The sequence below is a fragment of the Trypanosoma equiperdum genome, assembly GCF_001457755.1.
Source record: "Trypanosoma equiperdum strain OVI genome assembly, contig: ctg_636, whole genome shotgun sequence".
Classification (NCBI taxonomy): Eukaryota; Euglenozoa; class Kinetoplastea; order Trypanosomatida; family Trypanosomatidae; genus Trypanosoma; species Trypanosoma equiperdum.
In genome coordinates this window covers 6,524-25,714 of record NW_027124572.1, presented here as the reverse complement: position 1 = coordinate 25,714, position 19,191 = coordinate 6,524, and the positions used below count along the sequence as shown (strand labels likewise).

The 19,191-nt window shown below is 47.5% G+C and overlaps 5 protein-coding genes across 5 annotated transcripts; all 5 read left to right on the top strand.

Moving 5' to 3' along the window:
* Window positions 1–1,452: 1,452 nt before the first annotated feature.
* Window positions 1,453–3,711, top strand: TEOVI_000293000 (Repeat of unknown function (DUF1126)/EF-hand domain pair, putative; the record flags this gene model as incomplete). Its single annotated transcript, XM_067225923.1, has 1 exon — window positions 1,453–3,711. One exon carries the CDS (start codon window positions 1,453–1,455, stop codon window positions 3,709–3,711), a length of 2,259 nt encoding a protein of 752 aa, XP_067082024.1.
* A 963-nt stretch (window positions 3,712–4,674) lies between these two features.
* TEOVI_000292900 (uncharacterized protein) lies at window positions 4,675–5,181 on the top strand (the record flags this gene model as incomplete). The annotated part of the gene is made up of 1 exon (XM_067225922.1): window positions 4,675–5,181. One exon carries the CDS (start codon window positions 4,675–4,677, stop codon window positions 5,179–5,181), a length of 507 nt encoding a protein of 168 aa, XP_067082023.1.
* A 704-nt stretch (window positions 5,182–5,885) lies between these two features.
* Window positions 5,886–8,912, top strand: TEOVI_000292800 (2-oxoglutarate dehydrogenase E1 component, putative; the record flags this gene model as incomplete). Its single annotated transcript, XM_067225921.1, has 1 exon — window positions 5,886–8,912. The coding sequence occupies one exon, from the start codon at window positions 5,886–5,888 to the stop codon at window positions 8,910–8,912; it is 3,027 nt and encodes a 1,008-aa protein (XP_067082022.1).
* Window positions 8,913–10,543: 1,631 nt separating this feature from the next.
* On the top strand, window positions 10,544–14,887 carry TEOVI_000292700 (phosphatidylinositol (3,5) kinase, putative; the record flags this gene model as incomplete). The annotated part of the gene is made up of 1 exon (XM_067225920.1): window positions 10,544–14,887. The coding sequence occupies one exon, from the start codon at window positions 10,544–10,546 to the stop codon at window positions 14,885–14,887; it is 4,344 nt and encodes a 1,447-aa protein (XP_067082021.1).
* A 792-nt stretch (window positions 14,888–15,679) lies between these two features.
* On the top strand, window positions 15,680–16,993 carry TEOVI_000292600 (65 kDa invariant surface glycoprotein-like protein; the record flags this gene model as incomplete). The annotated part of the gene is made up of 1 exon (XM_067225919.1): window positions 15,680–16,993. One exon carries the CDS (start codon window positions 15,680–15,682, stop codon window positions 16,991–16,993), a length of 1,314 nt encoding a protein of 437 aa, XP_067082020.1.
* Between the last annotated feature and the right edge of the window lie 2,198 nt (window positions 16,994–19,191).

The following is a 19,191-nucleotide window of genomic DNA, read 5'->3' as shown; positions in this document are numbered from 1 at the left end:
GGGGGGGGGGGTACCCGTTAGGTCCAGTAATAAAGTCACTGGACCGCAACCAACACGACGGGTTTAGAGGAAATCGCAACTTGTGCACGAGTGAAGAAGTTGGAGTGACGTGTAATTATGCGGTTAATTATATTGTAGCTACTTCCTTCCTTCCTTCCTTCCTTCTCTTTCTCTATCTCTATCTCTATCTCTTCACGTTTCGTTTGGTAGTGACTTTTGAAATTGCCCCTTTAATTCTCTCAAGTTATCTTTCTCGAATATAAATAAATAAATGTAACTCGTCTACCTCGGTGGTGGGTGTCTTTTTTTTCTTTTTTTTTGTTTTTTCGGTACAGTTAATCCATTGACATACATTGTTAACGGTTGCCGCTTCGAGGCGTGTAATGCTCCTTCATTCACTTACCCATATACATATTTGTGTGGTTTTAGCGGAAAGAGATTTGTTTGTTTGTTTTGTTTTGTTTTTGAGAAAATAATTGTGTTGGTTGTTACGTATGCACTTATATCCGTCAATGCAATTCAACCTTTTGCAAAACGAAAGAGTAGTGCCTGCATATTTTTGTACTTTTTCCCTCTATTGTCCGGAAAAATATTTTAAAAAGACAGAATGGTCAAGGAAAGGGACGGATGGTGCCGTTTATTACATAATAATGATCAGGTGTTTTTCTAACGTGTTTGATTTTCCTCTGGATGTTTCTTGTTCATCCTTTTCGTTAGGTATTATTACTCTTCTTTTTTTTTTTTAAAGAGAAGTGTGAAACGCGGCACCCGTATCACACCCGGAAACTCAGAAACATATACATGTATGTATGTATATATATATATATATATATATATATATATAATCTTATACTGTTAACAAGTGTAGATTTGTAGCTTCCTAACCCGTTTGTTTGTGTATGTTGGAAGTAGAATTGCGTATTTGTGTCCCACAGGACTCTCGACTGTCATTTGCACAGTTAAGTGTTTGTTTGACAGAAGTATCATTTGCTTACGCTTTCACTCACCCACATACACCTACATATACATATATATATATTTATTTATTTATTTATTTATCTACACGCATGAGCTTCAGTCACGCAAAAATTCACTTCTTTCTCCTCCCTCACTCTACAAACTTTCATATCTTCCATTCCCCTCCTCAAAAAAAAAAATATTCTCTCCTTTATCATCTTTCCCCAAATTGGATAGTAGTAGATATTATTAGGAGAAAAGTGGGAAAGACACATTCAGATATACGCGTACGCAGAAATAACTAAGTCAGATACAGGAAAGAGTTTTTTTTTTTCGTTGTGGGGGGTTAGAGATCTCTACCTATTTCGTCACCTCCGTTAGAAGCGGTTAGAGGAGGGGGAAAACAATAAAGGAGGGAAAGAGTTTCTTTTTTTGATTTTTTCGAGGTATAAAACAAACACTTGGCGGGGGTGGGGTGGACCGCCACATTCAGCAATGGCTTACCAGCAGTCACGGGCTCTAAAGAAGGAGTTTTCTCTTCCCATGGTGCCCGGTATGACGTGTGGTGAAGAGATGCTCCGACGGAGTTACCACCGCACTCAAGTGCACGGAAGGAAGTATGACACCAATACACACATTGACGGTGTCCCAGAGGACATGTCAAGGTTCAACTTACAAACGGTTTCGTCCATCTCCAAGTATGCTCCCGAGATGCTTCCCACCGCTACGCAAACGCAGAAAAGTGATGAGCAAAATGTCGACCTCACTGGCCGCGTGCTGCGTTTCTACGCTTACACGAAGGAACTCGTCCCCGAGAGCTTCGTTGAGCGGGAACGCGTTCGGAAGTTTGTCTTTAACGTCTTTTTGGAGGACAATACCATGAGTGTGGTAGAGGACGTTGCCGACAACTCCGGTATTGCCATGCCCGCTTCTCTGAAACGGCACATCGTCCCACTTCCGGATGGATCACCCATTACATTTGCCAACTTCCGTGTGGGTGAAACCATCACCTTCTATGGCCGGACGTACATGGTGTACGACGCGGACAAGTTTACACGTGATTTCTATTCGCAGTCAGGACTAGAGCTTGACCCGGCACTGCCGCTTCCCTTTGACGCATATACGGAACTCCAGAATCGGCCAAAGAAAATATATGCCGTGCGTACCATCGCGGCCAGCGACCCAACGAACCTCACACTCTTACCCGAGCAGGTGCGCGCCACGCAGCAGTTCCTAAAGCATGACGGCGAGGTGTTGCGTTGCGATTGCGTGTGGGATGACATGGAGGCATTGCACGGTACCAAACATTACCTGACTCTGTACTACTTTCTTTCGGATGACAGTATTGCATTGGTGGAGAAAGATTATCCCAACAGTGGTCGCGATCCGTTCCCGCGTTTCTTCCGCAGGCAGCGCGTAGCCAAACCCAAGGATGGCAGGTTCGACCCCACTTCATTGGGTACACTTACCTTTGAGGACACGAGCAACAGAGACTACTATACTGACGCCGATATTCGTATTGGCAACTGTTTACACGTTTTTGGTCGTGATGTGCTCATCTATGACTATGATGAATATACCCAGCACCACCTTCTCAAGAAATTTGGTATTACTTCATACGATCCCATACCGGGAGGTAAAAATCCTCCAGCAGCCCCAATCGGCTGCCACAGGCGCGAAAAGACAGCACAAGAGTTGGAGGAAGTTCAGATGCGGAAGCGCGCGGAGAATCGCATGCGGGAATATGGTGATGTAACCGTTAAGTTCCTCATGAGGTTGGATAACGCAAAGTATGAGGATGAAATCCGGCGCTTCGTTCTCACAGTGTACCCAGCAGATGATACTATCTCCATCTTCGAGCCTGTTATACGGAACATGGGCATTGTGGGCGGAAAATTTCTTCAGCGGCAGCGTAGCAAGCGCCCCAATGGTGAATTCTACACAGCAAAGGACTTCTTCGTTGGAGCGCGCTTGACCATCAATGGTTTCCCCTTCGTTATCTTATCCAGCGATGAGCGGTCTTTGAGCTATATGGAAACCAAACACGATGAGTTTATCCGCTCTGACATCAATTACGTGGTGAGGAAGCTACGGGCAATGCTTCTAAGTAGAAAAACGGGGTTGGTCGAGGCGTTCAGAGAGGCGGATAAGGAGAACTCAACTGGACTGAAAATGGATGTCTTTCTGGATATTATGAACCGGCTAAAGTTAGACATATCCGAGCAAGAGCTGCTAAGTCTCCTGAGGTACTTCGACAAACAAAATGAGTCGTATGTATCTTATGAAGAGTTCATGAGCCGTGTGATGCCTGAGGGAGTTGCAGTTGCTTCTGATGATCGGCCATGGGAAGTAATCGATGCCCAAAGCGCCGAAGAGGAGCTCGCTGCCTTTGTGGTCGATCCCCGTATCGACGAGGAGAAACGCCTTCGAGCTGAGCAGATCTCCTTAGCTGCGCGAGGGGCAGAAGAGTTCCTCACCTTATACGACCAGCGCCGACAACTGGTGTTAAAGGAGTTTCGTGCCATGACGGATTACTCTCCCGAGGGAGTTATTGGGGCCAAAGAATTCAAGATGTGTATTCGAAGGAAGTTGTTCGTGCAAACTATTCCAGATGCGGCACTCGATGCCCTTTGTGACAAGTTATTCCCACCCGAGATGCCGAAACTTAGTCTGGAGGAGCTTACGAGAGTGTTCAACGGCACCTCTACCTTGCCACGGAATATGAAGGATATCAAAGCAGGTGAATCCAAGTAATAATTAACTTGGAGTAGAAACTCAAGGAGGAGAGGGGAATTATGGGAGGGTTGGAAATGTGCCAAGGAGTGGAGAGGAAACAACAGGCAGTGACCATGAGGAGGAAGCGGGGAAGGGATGGTGATGAAGTGCATTAACATACTTTGCAGGTGAGATGAGCTCAATGCGCAACAACGATACAAGTGGAGGCACACCCACAGACATAGGCTCGGAAATAGATGTGCTCAGGTGGAGCCGCTTAATCTCATCTTTCCACATACAAAAGCGATGCAAAAGCGCTCCCAACGCCTTCCATCGTCTCACGATGCTCCGCAGTTTGTGAATTCCCTAGACTCGTTTTGTCGAGGAAAGGATGCTGCTTTTTCTTTCTTTCTACTCTCCCACCCTCTCAACCTTGTTCCTTTTTTTTTCGCTATTGTTCCAAATGTCATCCTTATGTATTATATGTGAAATTAGAACCACTCAGCCGTGCCCACATCATAGGGGCGTGAATAACCTACTGGAAGGAAGAAGATGCAGACGTGAAACAGCTAAAAGAGACAACAGTTTCAAGAAGGGAAGAAAAGTTTGGGTTATGAACAGTGCTTGAGACGTCATCTGTTCCTTCACCACTTATCGGCCCTTTTTTTGTTTATTTGTTGCACACGCAAATATACACACACACACAAGCTGAAACGTAGACTACTCTGGTTTAATCTGTTGTGAATGTCTTGAAGCCGTTTTTCCGAGAATAAAAGCAGAGAAGGGGGGAAAGCGATCTGAGAAAAACTCGCTCCCCACTCCTACTGGCCGTATGATACTCGTACCCTTTTTGTTATGAGCTCTGCTTCGTGTTATTTGCCTTTTGTTGCCTGTTTCCTTTCCCGATTTGCCCGGTTTCCTCCACACCTTTTCAACTTGTTGTGCTGTTGGACACCCTTTACCATCCTTCGTATTATTTCCCACAATAATAAAAAAGAGGATATGATGTGCAATTCCTTTGTTGCCCTTTTGGTTTCTCTCGCGTTATCCCGTGGGAGCTTCGCTGATGTGGACGTTGGCGACTCCAAAGGGCGGCCAGCGGATGAGTGCCGCTTATTGGGATTTGACAAACCTAGTGTTCGTTGTCGTCATTGTACACTCCTGAAGCAGCACACAACAAATTTCACGCTGTATGAAGAGTGTCTGGCTTGCTGTGTAGATGAGAAGGTCCCACAGCTGTTATGGTACGCCACGGCCCGGTTAGTGGTGAAGAGCAAATCCCGGGACGAACCTGATCGAGAAGTGGATAAATTCTTAGCGAAGTATAGGAATAAATTTGGGAACCGCTTACAGGTAGTGAACAGTGCAATTGGGCAACCGACACATCTGATCATGGTGGGCGAACGCGGCACCAGGGATGCGCAGTGGGTCGTCGAAGACTGGTCGGTAAGCTCTCTGCATGATTACCTGGTGCGGGCGTTCAATATGGAGACGGAGGAACTTTTGTAACATTCCGGAACATGCTGAAGGAATTGTGGTGCTGTTTTGTTGCCGTTACAGATGTTTGTTGAGCGGTGGCGGTGGGGGGAAAGGTGCTATACGAAATGATGCAGCAGCGACCCGGACATACCATTGTAATTTTGTCTCCTCTCCTCTTTCCTCTGACATGTGCCTCCTACTTGTGAATGTTCTTCCTCACTGCTTCTGTTGTGCCTTTGCACGTCACATCAAATTTCAATATACATGTCCGATCACTCTCATTATTGTAATTCTTGCTTTTCTCGATTATTGGGTGTTGCTCCTTCTCCTTCACAAGAAGGTATAACAACTTTAGCACGACCTTGGAGAGCATTTCGCGAGTTCCATCTCCAATCTTGAGCGTGATTATTTTAGTGTTTTCCCCTGTTTAATTTAAAGTTCCACTCAAATTTACCTGCGTTACGTGTATATACATAAGCGAGTGTCAGTGTTACCGACGAGGGCGAGCGGAAGAAGAAGGGAAAGGGCAAAGAGGAGTGAGATAGGTTTTTATTTATTTCTTTATCATTTTCGGCCAATTTAAATATAATACGGTATACGGATTTACACCTTTCTACAGCTCGGCGGTCGGCAAGGACAGCGTTTCGTTCACTGAAGCTACATCAGTGAAGTAAGTTGTTTGCCATAACTTGTTTACCTACTATTGTGCGGCAGAATCATTTTATTCGAACACTATGATGCGCCGTGCCTTTACGCGGGGTGCATGCGCAGCTCAGTCGTTCAGCATGGTACGCTTTTATACGGATGCCAAAACTGTTCGGCAGCCTCACCGCTACGACCAGGCAATCACCGCTGAGAACGAAGTATACATTGAACAGCTGCTCAAACAATACGAACAGAACCCGTGCGAAGTGGACGGCAGTTGGATACCAATTCTTGAGAAACTGCGTAGCGGCTCTCCGGATGCGCCTCTCGTGCAGGACTTCACCCGACCGGTGAAAGATGCCTCAAAAAGTGACAGCGAGCGTAGGCAAAGCATGGGCATTACTTGGATGGTTACGGCATATGAAAGGTATGGTCATCACTACGCCAAAGTGAATCCTCTCAGGAGTGAGCAAGATGTGGAAAGTGACCGAAGGGACTTGTTAAATCTTCACTACTCCAACTTCGGTTTCACAGATCAAGACCTTACCAAGGTGTTTCCTGTAGATATTGGTGGTGGCTTAAAGGAGGCTTTTGGTGAGAATGTGAAGGAAGCAACTCTGCAGCAAATAGTGGAGAAGCTACAGATGATGTACTGTGGTTCCATTGGATTTGAGTTTCTACTAACTGAGGGTGATGACGTCCGTCACTGGTTTCACAAGGAAATCTTGAAAACGTTTGAACCCCTTAGCAAGGAAGAACGTATTCACATTTTAGACGACGTGGTGAAAAGTTGTGGCTTTGAAACCTTCATTCAGCTCAAGTATGGGACGCAGTTGCGTTTCGGTCTTGACGGCGCAGAGGCTCTTGTTCCTGCTGTAATTGCATTGATGCAAGAAGCCAGCGACCTCGGCGTCACGTCCTTTGTCCAGGGCATGCCCCACCGCGGCCGTTTGAACCTTTTAGCCAATGTGAAGGTAAAGCCGCTAACCGACATACTAGCTGAATTCGAAGGGAAGACACACCGAAATGCGATCGCTCGTCTCGGTGATAACAAATATCACCTGGGAGCAGACAGACAAATTGAATTGCGCAACGGCAAAGTTATTAACTTTGATTTACTGTGCAATCCCTCCCATTTGGAGGCCATGAATCCCCTGGTTCTTGGCAAAGCGCGCGCACGCATGGTGGTCGAGAAGGACTCTGAGTGCGTCAGGACCCTCCCCATCATTGCACACGGTGACGCCGCCATATCTGGTTTGGGAATGGGCCACGAGACCATGGGTCTTTGGGATCTTGATAACTACCGTGTCGGTGGTACCGTCCACATCATTACGAATAACCAAGTGGGCTTCACAACCGACTCGGTTGATGCTCGAAGGGCAAAGTATTGCAGTGACATTTCAAAAATACACGCCACACCCGTGTTGCACGTCAATAGCAACGATGTTGAGGCGTGTGTTCGCGCGGCGCGCATCGCGGCACGTTTCAGGCAGACGTTCCACCGTGACATTATCATTGATCTTATCGGTTACCGACGAAATGGTCACAATGAAGCAGATTTCCCCGATTTTACCCAGCCGCAAATGTACCAAATCGTTCGATCGCTTCGACCGCTGGTTGACCTTTACTCCGATACGCTGGTGGAGGAGGGTGTTCTAACAAAGGAAGATGTTAAGGCAAAGAAGAAGGAATACGAATCACGACTGCGTGAAGCCTACGAAACTGCGCAGAGCTGTCCAGAGTACACAAAGGTGATCCCTAATTTAAGGGAAGATGCGGGGAATGCGAGCGAAGGCTACGATCTTGCGGCTGAGAAGGAGGCAAACCTCCCAAAGGCAGTTGAAACGGGTGTCGACATTGAAGTACTACGCCGAGTTGGTTTGCACGTCACAACAATACCAAGCGAGGTAAAGAAGGTTCACCCCGTTGTGGAGCGTACATACGCGGCACGGAAGAAGGCCATTGAATCCGGTGAAGGTGCCGAATGGTGTTTGGCTGAGATGCTGGCGTTTGGAGCCACGGCGTTGGAAGGAACACATGTGCGGTTGGCGGGGGAGGATGTTGAGCGGGGAACTTTCACTCAGCGCCATGCCGCGGTAACAGACTTGGAGACAAACAAAAAGTACATACCGTTGTGTAGTCTGAGCGAAGACCAGGCGCTCGTCACGATATGCAACAGCAGTCTTTCCGAGTTCGGTGTGTCAGGCTTCGAATTGGGCTACAATGCCGTGAATCCACACACCCTGGGCATGTGGGAAGCGCAATTCGGCGACTTCGCGAATGGCGCCCAGGTTATTTTTGACCAATTCTTATGTTGTGGCGAAGAAAAATGGAATGCCAAATACAGCCTCGTCTTGTCACTCCCGCATGGTTACTCTGGTGCGGGTCCCGAACACAGTTCGGCCCGCATTGAGCGGTACCTGCAACTGTGCAGCGATACTGACGTGGTACCACACAACTTTCGTCGTGGCTGCCCACTCCAACTGCTGGAGGCCCGCATCCAACGTTTCAACTGGCAGGTCTGTTATCCCAGCACACCTGCAAACTACTTCCATGTTCTCCGCCGTCAAGTGCGGCGGGGAGACCCCAAACCACTTGTTGTTTTCTTCTCAAAGGCGCGACTTCGTGCCCCTAATGTTTCATCTCTCAGTGAGATGTCTACGGGTACGTCATTTAAGCCAGTCATCGACACCGCTGTGAACGACGAGGTTATTGCTCGCAAGGTTCTCTTCTGTACTGGTCAGATTGAGAGCATCGTGGATGATCGCCGAAAGAAGCTTCAAGCGGAAAAGCCAGGCGTTCACGACGATGTTGTACTGGTCAAGTTGGAACAGCTCTCACCATTTCCGTGGGAACAAGTGGCCGATGTATTGGAAAAGTATCACAGTCGGAACCCGAACGTCCAGTTTGCGTGGTTGCAGGAGGAACCAAAGAACATGGGTTCATGGGCGTATGTGCGGCCGCGGCTTCAAAGACTGCTCAGACACTTGGGAATGGCGGGGTCAAGTGATTTCTTGCCATATGTCGGACGCGTGACAGCGGCCTCACCATCCACCGGATACGCCACCGTTCACGCTGAGGAGGAGGCAGAAATCATCAGACAGGCGCTGGCGTAATGTTGGTTGAAGTTGCTGTTTTATGGGGGGGAGGGGAAAAGGGGGGGGAAAAAGAAGCTCGACTACAAATGGGAAGTTTTGTGTTGCGACCTCCCAAAGAGAAAAAAGGGGAGGAACAGTAAATATTATGGGGGAAGCGGTGAACACGAGGGATGGGCTGAATTAGTGGTAACGAAATAAACGAGTGGATGAGTGAGAGGGCATGGGAAAGAAGCAAAGGGGGGGGGGATAACAAATCCGCGGATGAAAGAGAAATGACGAGGTGTAACAAATGCAACATGTGACGTCGTTCCCTCCCTCCCACCCCCATCTGTCCTTTCACTTTATCTTCGTCGCAGCGTTCGAATTTTCTGTTATTAATTTTGTCATTTTTGTTTGTTTTTTTTTTTTTGGACTCCCTCTGGCATAAAGAACAACGGCATTGAGAAATCGAAGTGAAATGATGCTTCAGGGAAGCGGGATGTGGAGAACAGGAAAAAAATAAGCTGCGGTCATTGTGGAATTTGGTTTCGTCCTCTTATTATTATGTTGTATTGTTTTATTAACAAATGATAACAGAACGGGAATGAAAGAGAAAGCGAACGGAAATAGAAAAGTACCTTGTTTATTATTATTATTTTTTTTCCTGACGGGCCTCGTCAGCTTTTGAAGATTTTCTGTTATAAGCGCGGAAGGGTGTGTTAACCTGAAACGGGACAATGCGTGCAGGGCGAGTACGCAAATAAATATATATTTCACTTTAAATATATCAATCGGTCATCTATTTACATGATTCCTTTTAACGGCGGGACAAGTTTTTCCCGGTTCCCACCCCGCTCCCCCTCCTCCGAGTGCCGTTGCAGGGAAAATGGAGGGGAGAAGGAAACGAGAGAAAAGCTCATGTTCTTGGTTTATTTGTTAATTGTTCCCCGTCTTTTTTTATTATTTTATCGGCGAGCTTACCTACCTCGTGGGCAAAGGAAGTCCACCACTTTTCAGCGACGGTAGTACCCTTTCTGCCTTTTTTTTAAAAAAAATTCAATCACCACCCGCTTTCCCGTTACACCTTGTTATATCTCCTTTATCTCCTGGGATTGTTGTTGTTGTTGTTTCATATCGGTTTGTTTCAACTACTTCGGTCGTCACATTGCTAACATCACAATCCGTTACAAAATGGTGATGAGGCGATGGTGTGGCGGAGTTCAGTGACGAGAGGAAGAAGTTAATGAAAACACAGTGAATAAGGGGGAAAAAAAAGAAGAAGCGAAGAAATAGGGGCAAAGAGCGTTTTTTTTGTTAATGATTGTTATAGCAGCTGTTGAGGATGCAAGTGTAACATGTTTTTTTTTATGTGTTGCTCTCACACATTTTAACGTTTGCCTCACTAATTTCAATTTACTTCACTTGTTCTTGTATTACTTGTAGAGGGGGTGCTTCTGGTCCCAGCAACCTACAACACCAAAGCAAGGAAAAACAAATTTATGGTGAAATAATTTTTGAAAAGGGGAAGAGGAAAAAGAAATAAAAACAGAAATATATAAAAATCATTTGTTGTTTTTTTTTGCTAGTTTTATTCGTTTTATTCCCCTCCCCTCAAAGAAGTTTGGCTCAACTACCAGCGGTGGTTGTAGTTTTGCAGAAGGAGAGAAAACATGCGCAGTGCGCTTCCAGAACGAGCCCTGTGGGTTGACGACCAGTACGCAACGCGTTGTCGTGGGTGTGATGCTCCTTTCACATTACTTCGCCGCCGTCACCACTGCCGACACTGTGGACAGATATTCTGCAGCGACTGTTTAGCAACTACTCATACGACTACTGCAGGCCGTATAATCACCGATAAAATAGCAACAATGGTGGGCCTGCGTGTGGATGAGTCCCACAAAATATGTCACGAGTGTGATCGCATTGTCCGCAAGCGCCGCTTCGTTAAGCGCTACATAGGGCAACCGGCAATGATTGCAAATGAGACATCTTTACATCACACAGATGAAACATCGGCACCAAAGCTTTCTGAATCACCGCCGACCCCAAACATAAGTGAAGAGCACGTCGATGTCGCAGCTTCAAGTGGAGAGATGATGCCGACTAAGTTAGAGGCAACGCTCTCTTCCTCCATAGACGAAAAGTGCAATGAGAAGGATGAGAATATGGTGGCAACAACAAAATTGGCACCAGTGCCGCTTGAATCGGAGCAACCGCCCACGGAGGAAATTCCGACCCACCCCGAAACCCCGAAAGAGCGGGAGATCAGCTATAGCCTCGCAGAACTTCCGCTATACAGCCGCAACAGCATGACTGTGTGGATTGAGAGGTTACGGAGGGAGGCTCAGGGTCGCAAGTGGGACGGAGCCGCACGACCTCCAAAACCGTTAAGTAACCGTTGTGTCTTCAAAGCGGAACCCAAAGCCAAGTTCACCGTCCTGGAAGCCGCGGAGGGCCCCACCGCCTCAATGGCCACCGTTTTTACAGCACCTGTTGCTCAGGAAGAATTGCAGAAACTCGAACAGGAGGTGTCGTTTCACCTCATTAAACGTGCCTCGCGTCACTTTATGAGTGAGGAGGTGCTATTGTCGGGGGGGGGCTTGGATAAGGTGGAGTGGGTTGCTGGAATATGCGATTTAGCATGGCGTGTGGTGTCGCAAACCCTTGTCGTCCCTCGTGAACATGTACTTGCGCACTTGGACGTAATTTGTGTACCCGGAGGGTCGCTTTCTGAAACGAAAATCATTCCCGGGGTGGCCTTTCTGCAGACGGTGGCGTTTAGGCAAATGAGGACTACAGTAAAGCTCCCCCGTATTTTGCTCTTGGCGGGAGATGTGGGTGTTGCCGTGAAGCCACTGACAGACCTTACGGAATACATTGGAAGTTGTGAGGGCTATTTGGACAAGCAGTACCAACGTATTAAACTGTGGAACCCCTCGGTGATTGTCGTAGAGGGAAGGATGCATCACTACCTGTTGGACAGGATTCAGAGGGAATCAGATATCACACTTGTTCTTCAGGCTGGGAAAGCGGCACTCCATCGGTTGTCGCGCTGCTGCAGTGCAAGCATCATAAGGGACTTGCAGTACGTGAGTGGTATGGATGTTAGTGATCCCTCCGCGTTGGGAACCTGTGACACTTTTCAGCTTATCCAAATAGGGGGTAAAAATATTTGTGCATTTAGTGGACTTCGAATGCCATCTTTTACAACCGTGCTATTACGCGGAGGTGAGGGGGGGCAGTTGGATGCTGCTAAACGGATACTGGTTAATTGTGCCATAACAGCGTACCACCTTGCGCTCCAAGCGCACTGCTTCGCTGATTTCGGAATCGGGATGTGTCCAGAGTACAACCCCGATGGTGTAGCTGGCGATGAGGAGGGACGCGAGGAGAACCGGAGATTGCCATCGCCATGTGGAAACTTGGCTGCTTCGAACCTTCACGATCACGTGGAGTGCATGACGTTTATTTCATCTTCCCCACGGGACGAGGACCTTGCGGCAACGCTATCGATGAATATTGCTATTAAATACCCAGATGACGTAACCAACATGGACCCGAGGTACACCAAGCTGGTGACTGATTGTCTCGAAGTCGGCACTGCCTTGCTCGACACGGCTGCAGGTGATGATCCGGCTGGGGTAACACCGATGTCGTCTATGATCTCTAACGTCCACCAGCATTTTGAGTCATTTTCTTTTTACAGCGATGCCGATGAAACGCTTCGTGAATACCTAACTGCTCGAGCCAGAGAGGGTGACGGCACGCGCCTCATTGTTCATGGAAATAAGCGTGTCTGGGTAACGGTAAAAGCAAATGCAAGCAGCGGCAGCAGGACCAACGCACAGGGGTCGCGCGCTTTTAGTGGGTTGGGCACGACATCGCAGAGCCTTAAGTTGGCGCAACCGTGCGGTTCCCTCCAGTTGGGGGAGAAACTGGAAAATGATTCTTGGAGACTCCCACTTCGAACTGAGGCCATTTGTAAGCAATGTATGCAGGATGTTACGTCCAACTTTAATACAGTTCCAATGGAACCATGTTCTGTTCATACTTTGAACATTTCCTGGGGAGCGTTTTTGGAGTTTCTCATTTACACTTCACCTTCCGTTGTCATGACGTGTGGCCACCGCATGTGTGAAAGTTCCTTCCTCTCTTTCACATTGTTTCCCTACTCTACAGCGGAGGTTGCGGTATCTATTCGTGTGGAGGAACTCCCAGTGTACGACATTATTCCTCCTTCAATGACAATGCCTTTATGCGCTGACGTCGTCTCCATGTATTACCATCACGAGTTTGAGGAATTACGCCAGTGCGTTGCTCAAACTATTGCTATTGTTCAAACCGCATTGAGCCCCCAAATGAGTCAGCAAGTCGGAATGGCGAATCAAGCGAAGAATGCGAAGCAGACGTTTTCTCAACTCCTAAGCAGCCGTAATTGTATAACCGACGCTGACACAACTAATGTTACTGAGGAAAGAGGAAGATCATTGTTGAAGCAAGCGGAGGATCTTATTGGGCGCTTGTCGTCGCTGCAGAGCACGGAAGGTCTCACCCAGGTTCGTTGTGGCGAAATGGCGGAACTTATTATTGATACTCAGGATTGGTTTGCTGCGTATGTCGCTCTGCTGGAGCGCCGCGGAGGAAAGGTTTCCTCACTGGTGGACACATTGAACCTGGATTGCACATCCTGGGCGTTAGATATGGCGAGAAGCTACTGTGTTCGACCGGACGAGCCCTCATCCTTTTTGGCGGTAGCGCTTAGGGCTATAGGAATATGGTCGGAAAGCTCACAAGATTCCTTCAGAAGTGATTTGACTCCCTGCGGGGGTTATTGCCCAGCTCCCTTCGCCGATGCATACGCAGAGGACATCGAACTAACGGCCATTGGCGAAGAAGTGCAAAAAGAATCCATGGAGAAAACTGTGGAGTTTGTGCTTGGTGTTTCCCCTTCCAATCCAACAGATGCATCTTCTCCGTTTGCAGCCATTTGCTCGGTATCTGATGCGCTTGAAGTGTTGGGTGAAGGAGTCACCAAAACGAAAGCAACATTCAAGCACGTTGTGGATTGCTTTTATCCATGGGACAAGGGAGAGACGTTCCGCGCAACGGTGGAAGTGATGTTCCCTACCCATTTCGCAGCATTGCAATACCTTTACACGGAGGGCAAAGTGGACGAGTTGATGTTATCACTTTCCCGTTGTCGTGCCTTCAAACCGCAAGGGGGGAAAACAAACAGCGATTTCTTCATCACGTTAGATGGACGTTTTTTGCTGAAGCAGATCAAGCAGGCGGAGTTGCTGCACTTCGCCGAATTTGGTCCGCGATACTTCACCCAGTTGCGTAAGGTCTATAGTCGTGCGATCAGAAGTGGAGTTCGTGTAGGGTCGGTGCCATTTGGGTGTTCACTGGGCAAAGTCCTTGGTCTGTTCTCTTTGCATGTGAAAGGGCGGAAGCGACTCTCGGATTCCTCCACGGAAGCCCGCTTCTTCGTTGTAATGGAAAGCGTTTTCTACTCCCGCCAACCAGACGTCATGTACGACCTGAAGGGAAGTCAGCGGAACCGTGTAGCGCGTGAGGGATCAGTGGTTCTTTTGGATCAAGACCTCGCTAAGATCCTCTGCAGGGGCTCTTTTTTCTTCTGTTCCGGCGAGACCAAAAATCTCTTCATGGATAGCATAACATGCGATGCGCACCTGCTGGCTACCAGCTCCATTATGGACTACTCGCTTATTGTTGGAGTCGATCACACAACCCGCCAACTTTACGTTGGAATAATTGACTATCTTCATCCCTACACAGGGGCCAAAGCCATAGAATCTAAGGTAAAAGCGGGACTGGAAACCGTTCTTGGTGGCCAGGGGCGCGACCCAACCATTATTGATCCTCCCAGCTACCGAGAGAGATTCACGCGGTGGTTAGGAGATTGTGTGTTTAGTGTGCCCACAAAAAGACTCGCCGTGCCGTGGGTTACGGGAAGGGAGGGAAAGTCAGGGGATTCATGCAGTTTGGCTTAAGGGTAGTGGCATAGTGAGTTGCACACCGTCAACACCACCAGCATCCGGGGAAGCAAAGAAAAAAGAAGCGGCTCGATATCCGTGACGTGGTGACCCTTATAAGCTATGCAACCCCCGCCCATATAAAACACCCATCGATATCAAACAAAAACACACAAAACAGTATATAAATAAATAAATATATATATATATATATGTGTGTGTGTGTTTGAAAACACGCCGCTGGAGGTGTGCCAACTCGTTTCTCTGGTTGGTATTGCATGCAACACGCATATTTTCGCCCCTGCAACTGTAAGGGAATGACAGCTCTTAATTCACTACTGGTGTGGAGGCATTGACTTCAACGAAGGCCAGCCCCATCTGCGTCGTAGCAACTGCGCGACGGGACACTGTGCCACCACATTTTAAGAGTGAAACCTCCACGGACAGTTCTAGCCAGTGGAAGCTCCGCTGCGGAAGAGTGGATAGAGTACTGAGGTGTGGTGAGTGTTGCATCATTTGTTTTTTTGCTTTCCAAATAGTGAATCTGTGGAAAACGGCAACGAGGAAGTGAGTTAAACAAGTACTGAATGCCAGAAGAAGGGGTTTCACTACGGAATATCACCGCCTTACGTTTCAGCATTGATTTGTTAGACTAAACCGCAAACCCCTTATTCTTTTATTTGTTTTTGCATACTTTCTTAGTCGTACACACCTCTAGTAGGTTCGGCTACTTAACATAAGGGTGAACGAAGGAGAAAAACAAGAAGTACAGAACCTACCAGGGACACCACCTTTAGCGGGCACCAGTGGATGCTGGTGTCCCTCCATTTCTTTTGCTGTCGTGCGCTGCTACTTACACTGGCCTCCTGGGCAGCAGCATCAGGAGACGACGACGAGCCGTCTACAAGATTACACAAGTCTCTAGGGAGCGATGCACTTCAGGTCGTATGTCATATAAAGCGGATTGCGGATCTGGCGCGAAAGGATACACCAACGTACATCCTAAACAGGATTAGGGAACGAGAAGCCTCAGCCTTGCATGCTGTGGGAAGGGTGAAGCACTATATAGATCAAGTCAATGCCATCATTGCAATGCGCAAGGGCACACCAGACGGTGAAAAGACAGAGCCCCTCATGACCAAAATTTATCAATTGTGTGGGGAGGCCGAGGCGGCTGCGAACTCCGCATCGAGTACTGTAGGAAAAGCGAGAGCGAAGGCTGAAACAGCCGCAGGGGATGTGATGAAGCACGCCGCTGAAGTGTCCGGGAGTCCTCAAGATAGAACAACGGACGGTACCGGCTTGCGGCAACTGCTCGATTGGCATTGCAAGGGCAACGTTCGCATTCCTACTGAATTTGAGTGTGTCTCTTACGGGCCTTCCAGCTCTTCATCAGATGGTAGCAGTGGGTCAACAGTGGATTGTACCCAGCGGCGCCCCGACGTGAACTACAAAACTTTAGATTCCGCAAAAATGAAAGCAGCCATGGAGAAATGGGTTAGTGTGAAACCACCCGCCTCGGAGACAGTTTCAACAGGATGCAGAAACTACAATACAAATGAATATTTGTGCGCGGAACTTGAGAAGTGGGTGCCGTCTTATAGACGGCTAACGGAAGGAATGCTTACCCTGGAGCAGGCATTGCGTGAAGTTAGTTTTGTGGCAGCGGCAGTAGAGCGACAGTGGACAATTGCGTACCATCTTTATAATGAGGTGGAAAAGAATCATGATTTGGAATCCCTTTCACAAGTAGTTAATAAAAAAAAGCACGAGATTGAAGCAACAAGAAACAGCACAGAGGATATGGAATTTTTGCACCGCAACGGCTCCTTCGACGACGGGCTTACTGACCTAAGTGGCTGCGAGGGGGAGGAAAACGTTGGCGGTAACGGTGACAGCACCGAAGGGGGTCCGCAGAGTAAAGAATCAGCGGAAGCCTTGAAAAAGTCGCAAAGAAGTAAGAAAATTATTGTATTTGTAACAGTTGGTCTCGTCTCACTTGCAGTTGCCGTTTCCATAGTAGCGGCGTTCTTGTGCGTGTGCAGGAGGCGGCGGCTGCGAGAGAGTGCCGCACGCACGGGGGAAGTCTCAAAGGAATGCGCAGAACCTTCAGCAAAGAAGTAATTGTAAAAAAGAGCACAAGGGGAATAAAACATAGTGAAAGGGTAAAAAATTATATATTGCACGTTTACGCTTAGTGGATTCAGCTGGTGCTGTCATTCCCCCCTGAAAAGCCGTGACGGAGATGTGCGCGTTGAGGGGAAAGGCTGTAAATTCAACGCCTCTGCTAGGGGTTGCCTCTCGGGTGAGGTGGGGAGGTTAATGCTCCCCTTGCAGCACCATGCACACAAAATAACTTTTGCTATGTTAGTCTATATTTTTAATTGTTGCGGCTACTTCTTTTACGGCTGTGGGCATACCAACCCTTTTTCTTTTTATTTTAATCTCTTTTTTTCTTCCTTTTTGAATTTGTAAAAGTCACTCGGTTACCTCACCTGTTCATGGTGTGGTGTCTCCTGGTTGGAAAATATTCTCGTTGTATTGCTTTAATTGTCAATAAGAACGCAGAAGGCGTGTGACGCGTACTCCTTGAAAATGTGACCGCCTTCTCGCCTCCATACGTGCGTACATATGCATCTTCCAAACTTCACTTTACATCCCCCGCACACATTGTACAGACAATAGGAGCTCGTTTGCATCCAACTGGCTTCTAGCGCATACAGCCAAACAGCATGTTAGCTATGTGGAAAATCGCCTCCCGGTTTCGTTTCACGGGGTATGTTAACTACAACAGGAATATTCAGGTTCTCCTGCGTGTAGGGACGTGCGACGCTGCAATTTATGTGTGATGTAGGGACTCTGAACCACAATTCTTGTTCCCGTCACATCCCTCCAGTTGTGCGGTAGCGACGTACGAGCGGCGGCAGCAAGTGGAGAGGGAAACAAATGGCCATCACCCTCAAAGTTGAATAATTTGCCACGGTGGGTGTATGTGGCGGGTGCAACAATGATTAATCCACTTGACTGCAATTTCCATCCCTTCAGCAGGGAGATGGATTGTAAAAAGTGCATCCGTTAATTTTTATTCAGTACTGGTCGGTGCCGTGCTGGTATGGGGGCTCGGGCACCGGAGGGGCATATCCTTCAACCCTTTCTTCCCTGCTTCTTTACAAGAAGAGATTGTGAAACTGTTGGGATGCGTTTAAAAAGTTCTTATGTGGAGGGTGTGATGGTGTTGAAGACATGGAAAAGCTACTATATATAGTCGATAAAAAAAGGTCGATAATTTTTACTTGGCAGCGAACGAGATCACCGCTTGTTGCATTCAGTTATGGGAACCACAAGTATTCCAACTACAAAGTTTGTGAAACGCTCACTAAAACGGCCGAAGGAACTCTGCCAATGTATGTGAACTCGCGGCAAGAGGCTGGAAAGCAAAAAATTCCACGGCCGCTCGCGCCACCCGGGTGGAACTTTGCGTTTCAACTGCGAACCGGAAAGAAACAATAGCATCCCGAATTCAATAATAACCACAAATGCCCACTTCCTAGTACACCCCTGTCTGTCCACCCGACGAATATTGATGCAATTTACATATGTGGAACCTAGCAAGTTGCTAAACATCGCCTCCTTTTGTTAATAAAAAATGAGACCCTTTAATTGCAGCAAAATCGAAAATTATAAACACATACATATGCACACGTTACTTAATGTGAGAAAAAGAGAAACCAACAGAAAGCTCAGAAATAATAGCAGGAGACGTTCATCGCATCAACACAATATCACATGTCAAAACACGATTTTAGCCGTTTCGACAAGTCACAACGCCGCGTAGACACGGGAATCGCACGATACTCGTTTGAAATGGAACAAACACAAAACTGTTGTTTGCCACAACACCACAGGTAGTGCGCAAACAAGAGAACGATGGCAGAGGATACATACCTCGTATGGAAATTCCTTCACATACAGTAACGGACGATCTTATAATAACTCATAACCAACAAAGTGTAGACCACGTGGGAAAGTTACAAAGTTAAAAAGACTTTACTTTTTTATGTATTAACCAAACTAGTAGGGAACCGATCACAGCCACCTTTGAGATGAAAGTTGCACACCGCCCTTATTTTTGTCCAAACTATTTCCCCTTTGATCCCTTCCTTTTGTCGTCTGTAAGACATCTTAACGCTAAATAGAGACTAAACAAACAATGCCGGCAGTTTTGTGCGGTTTGAGTTCTTCTGCACCACACACACGGGCGTCCTCTCACCGTATGAGGCACGTGACGCTACAACGAGGTGTAAAGGTTATTGGGTCGCTGT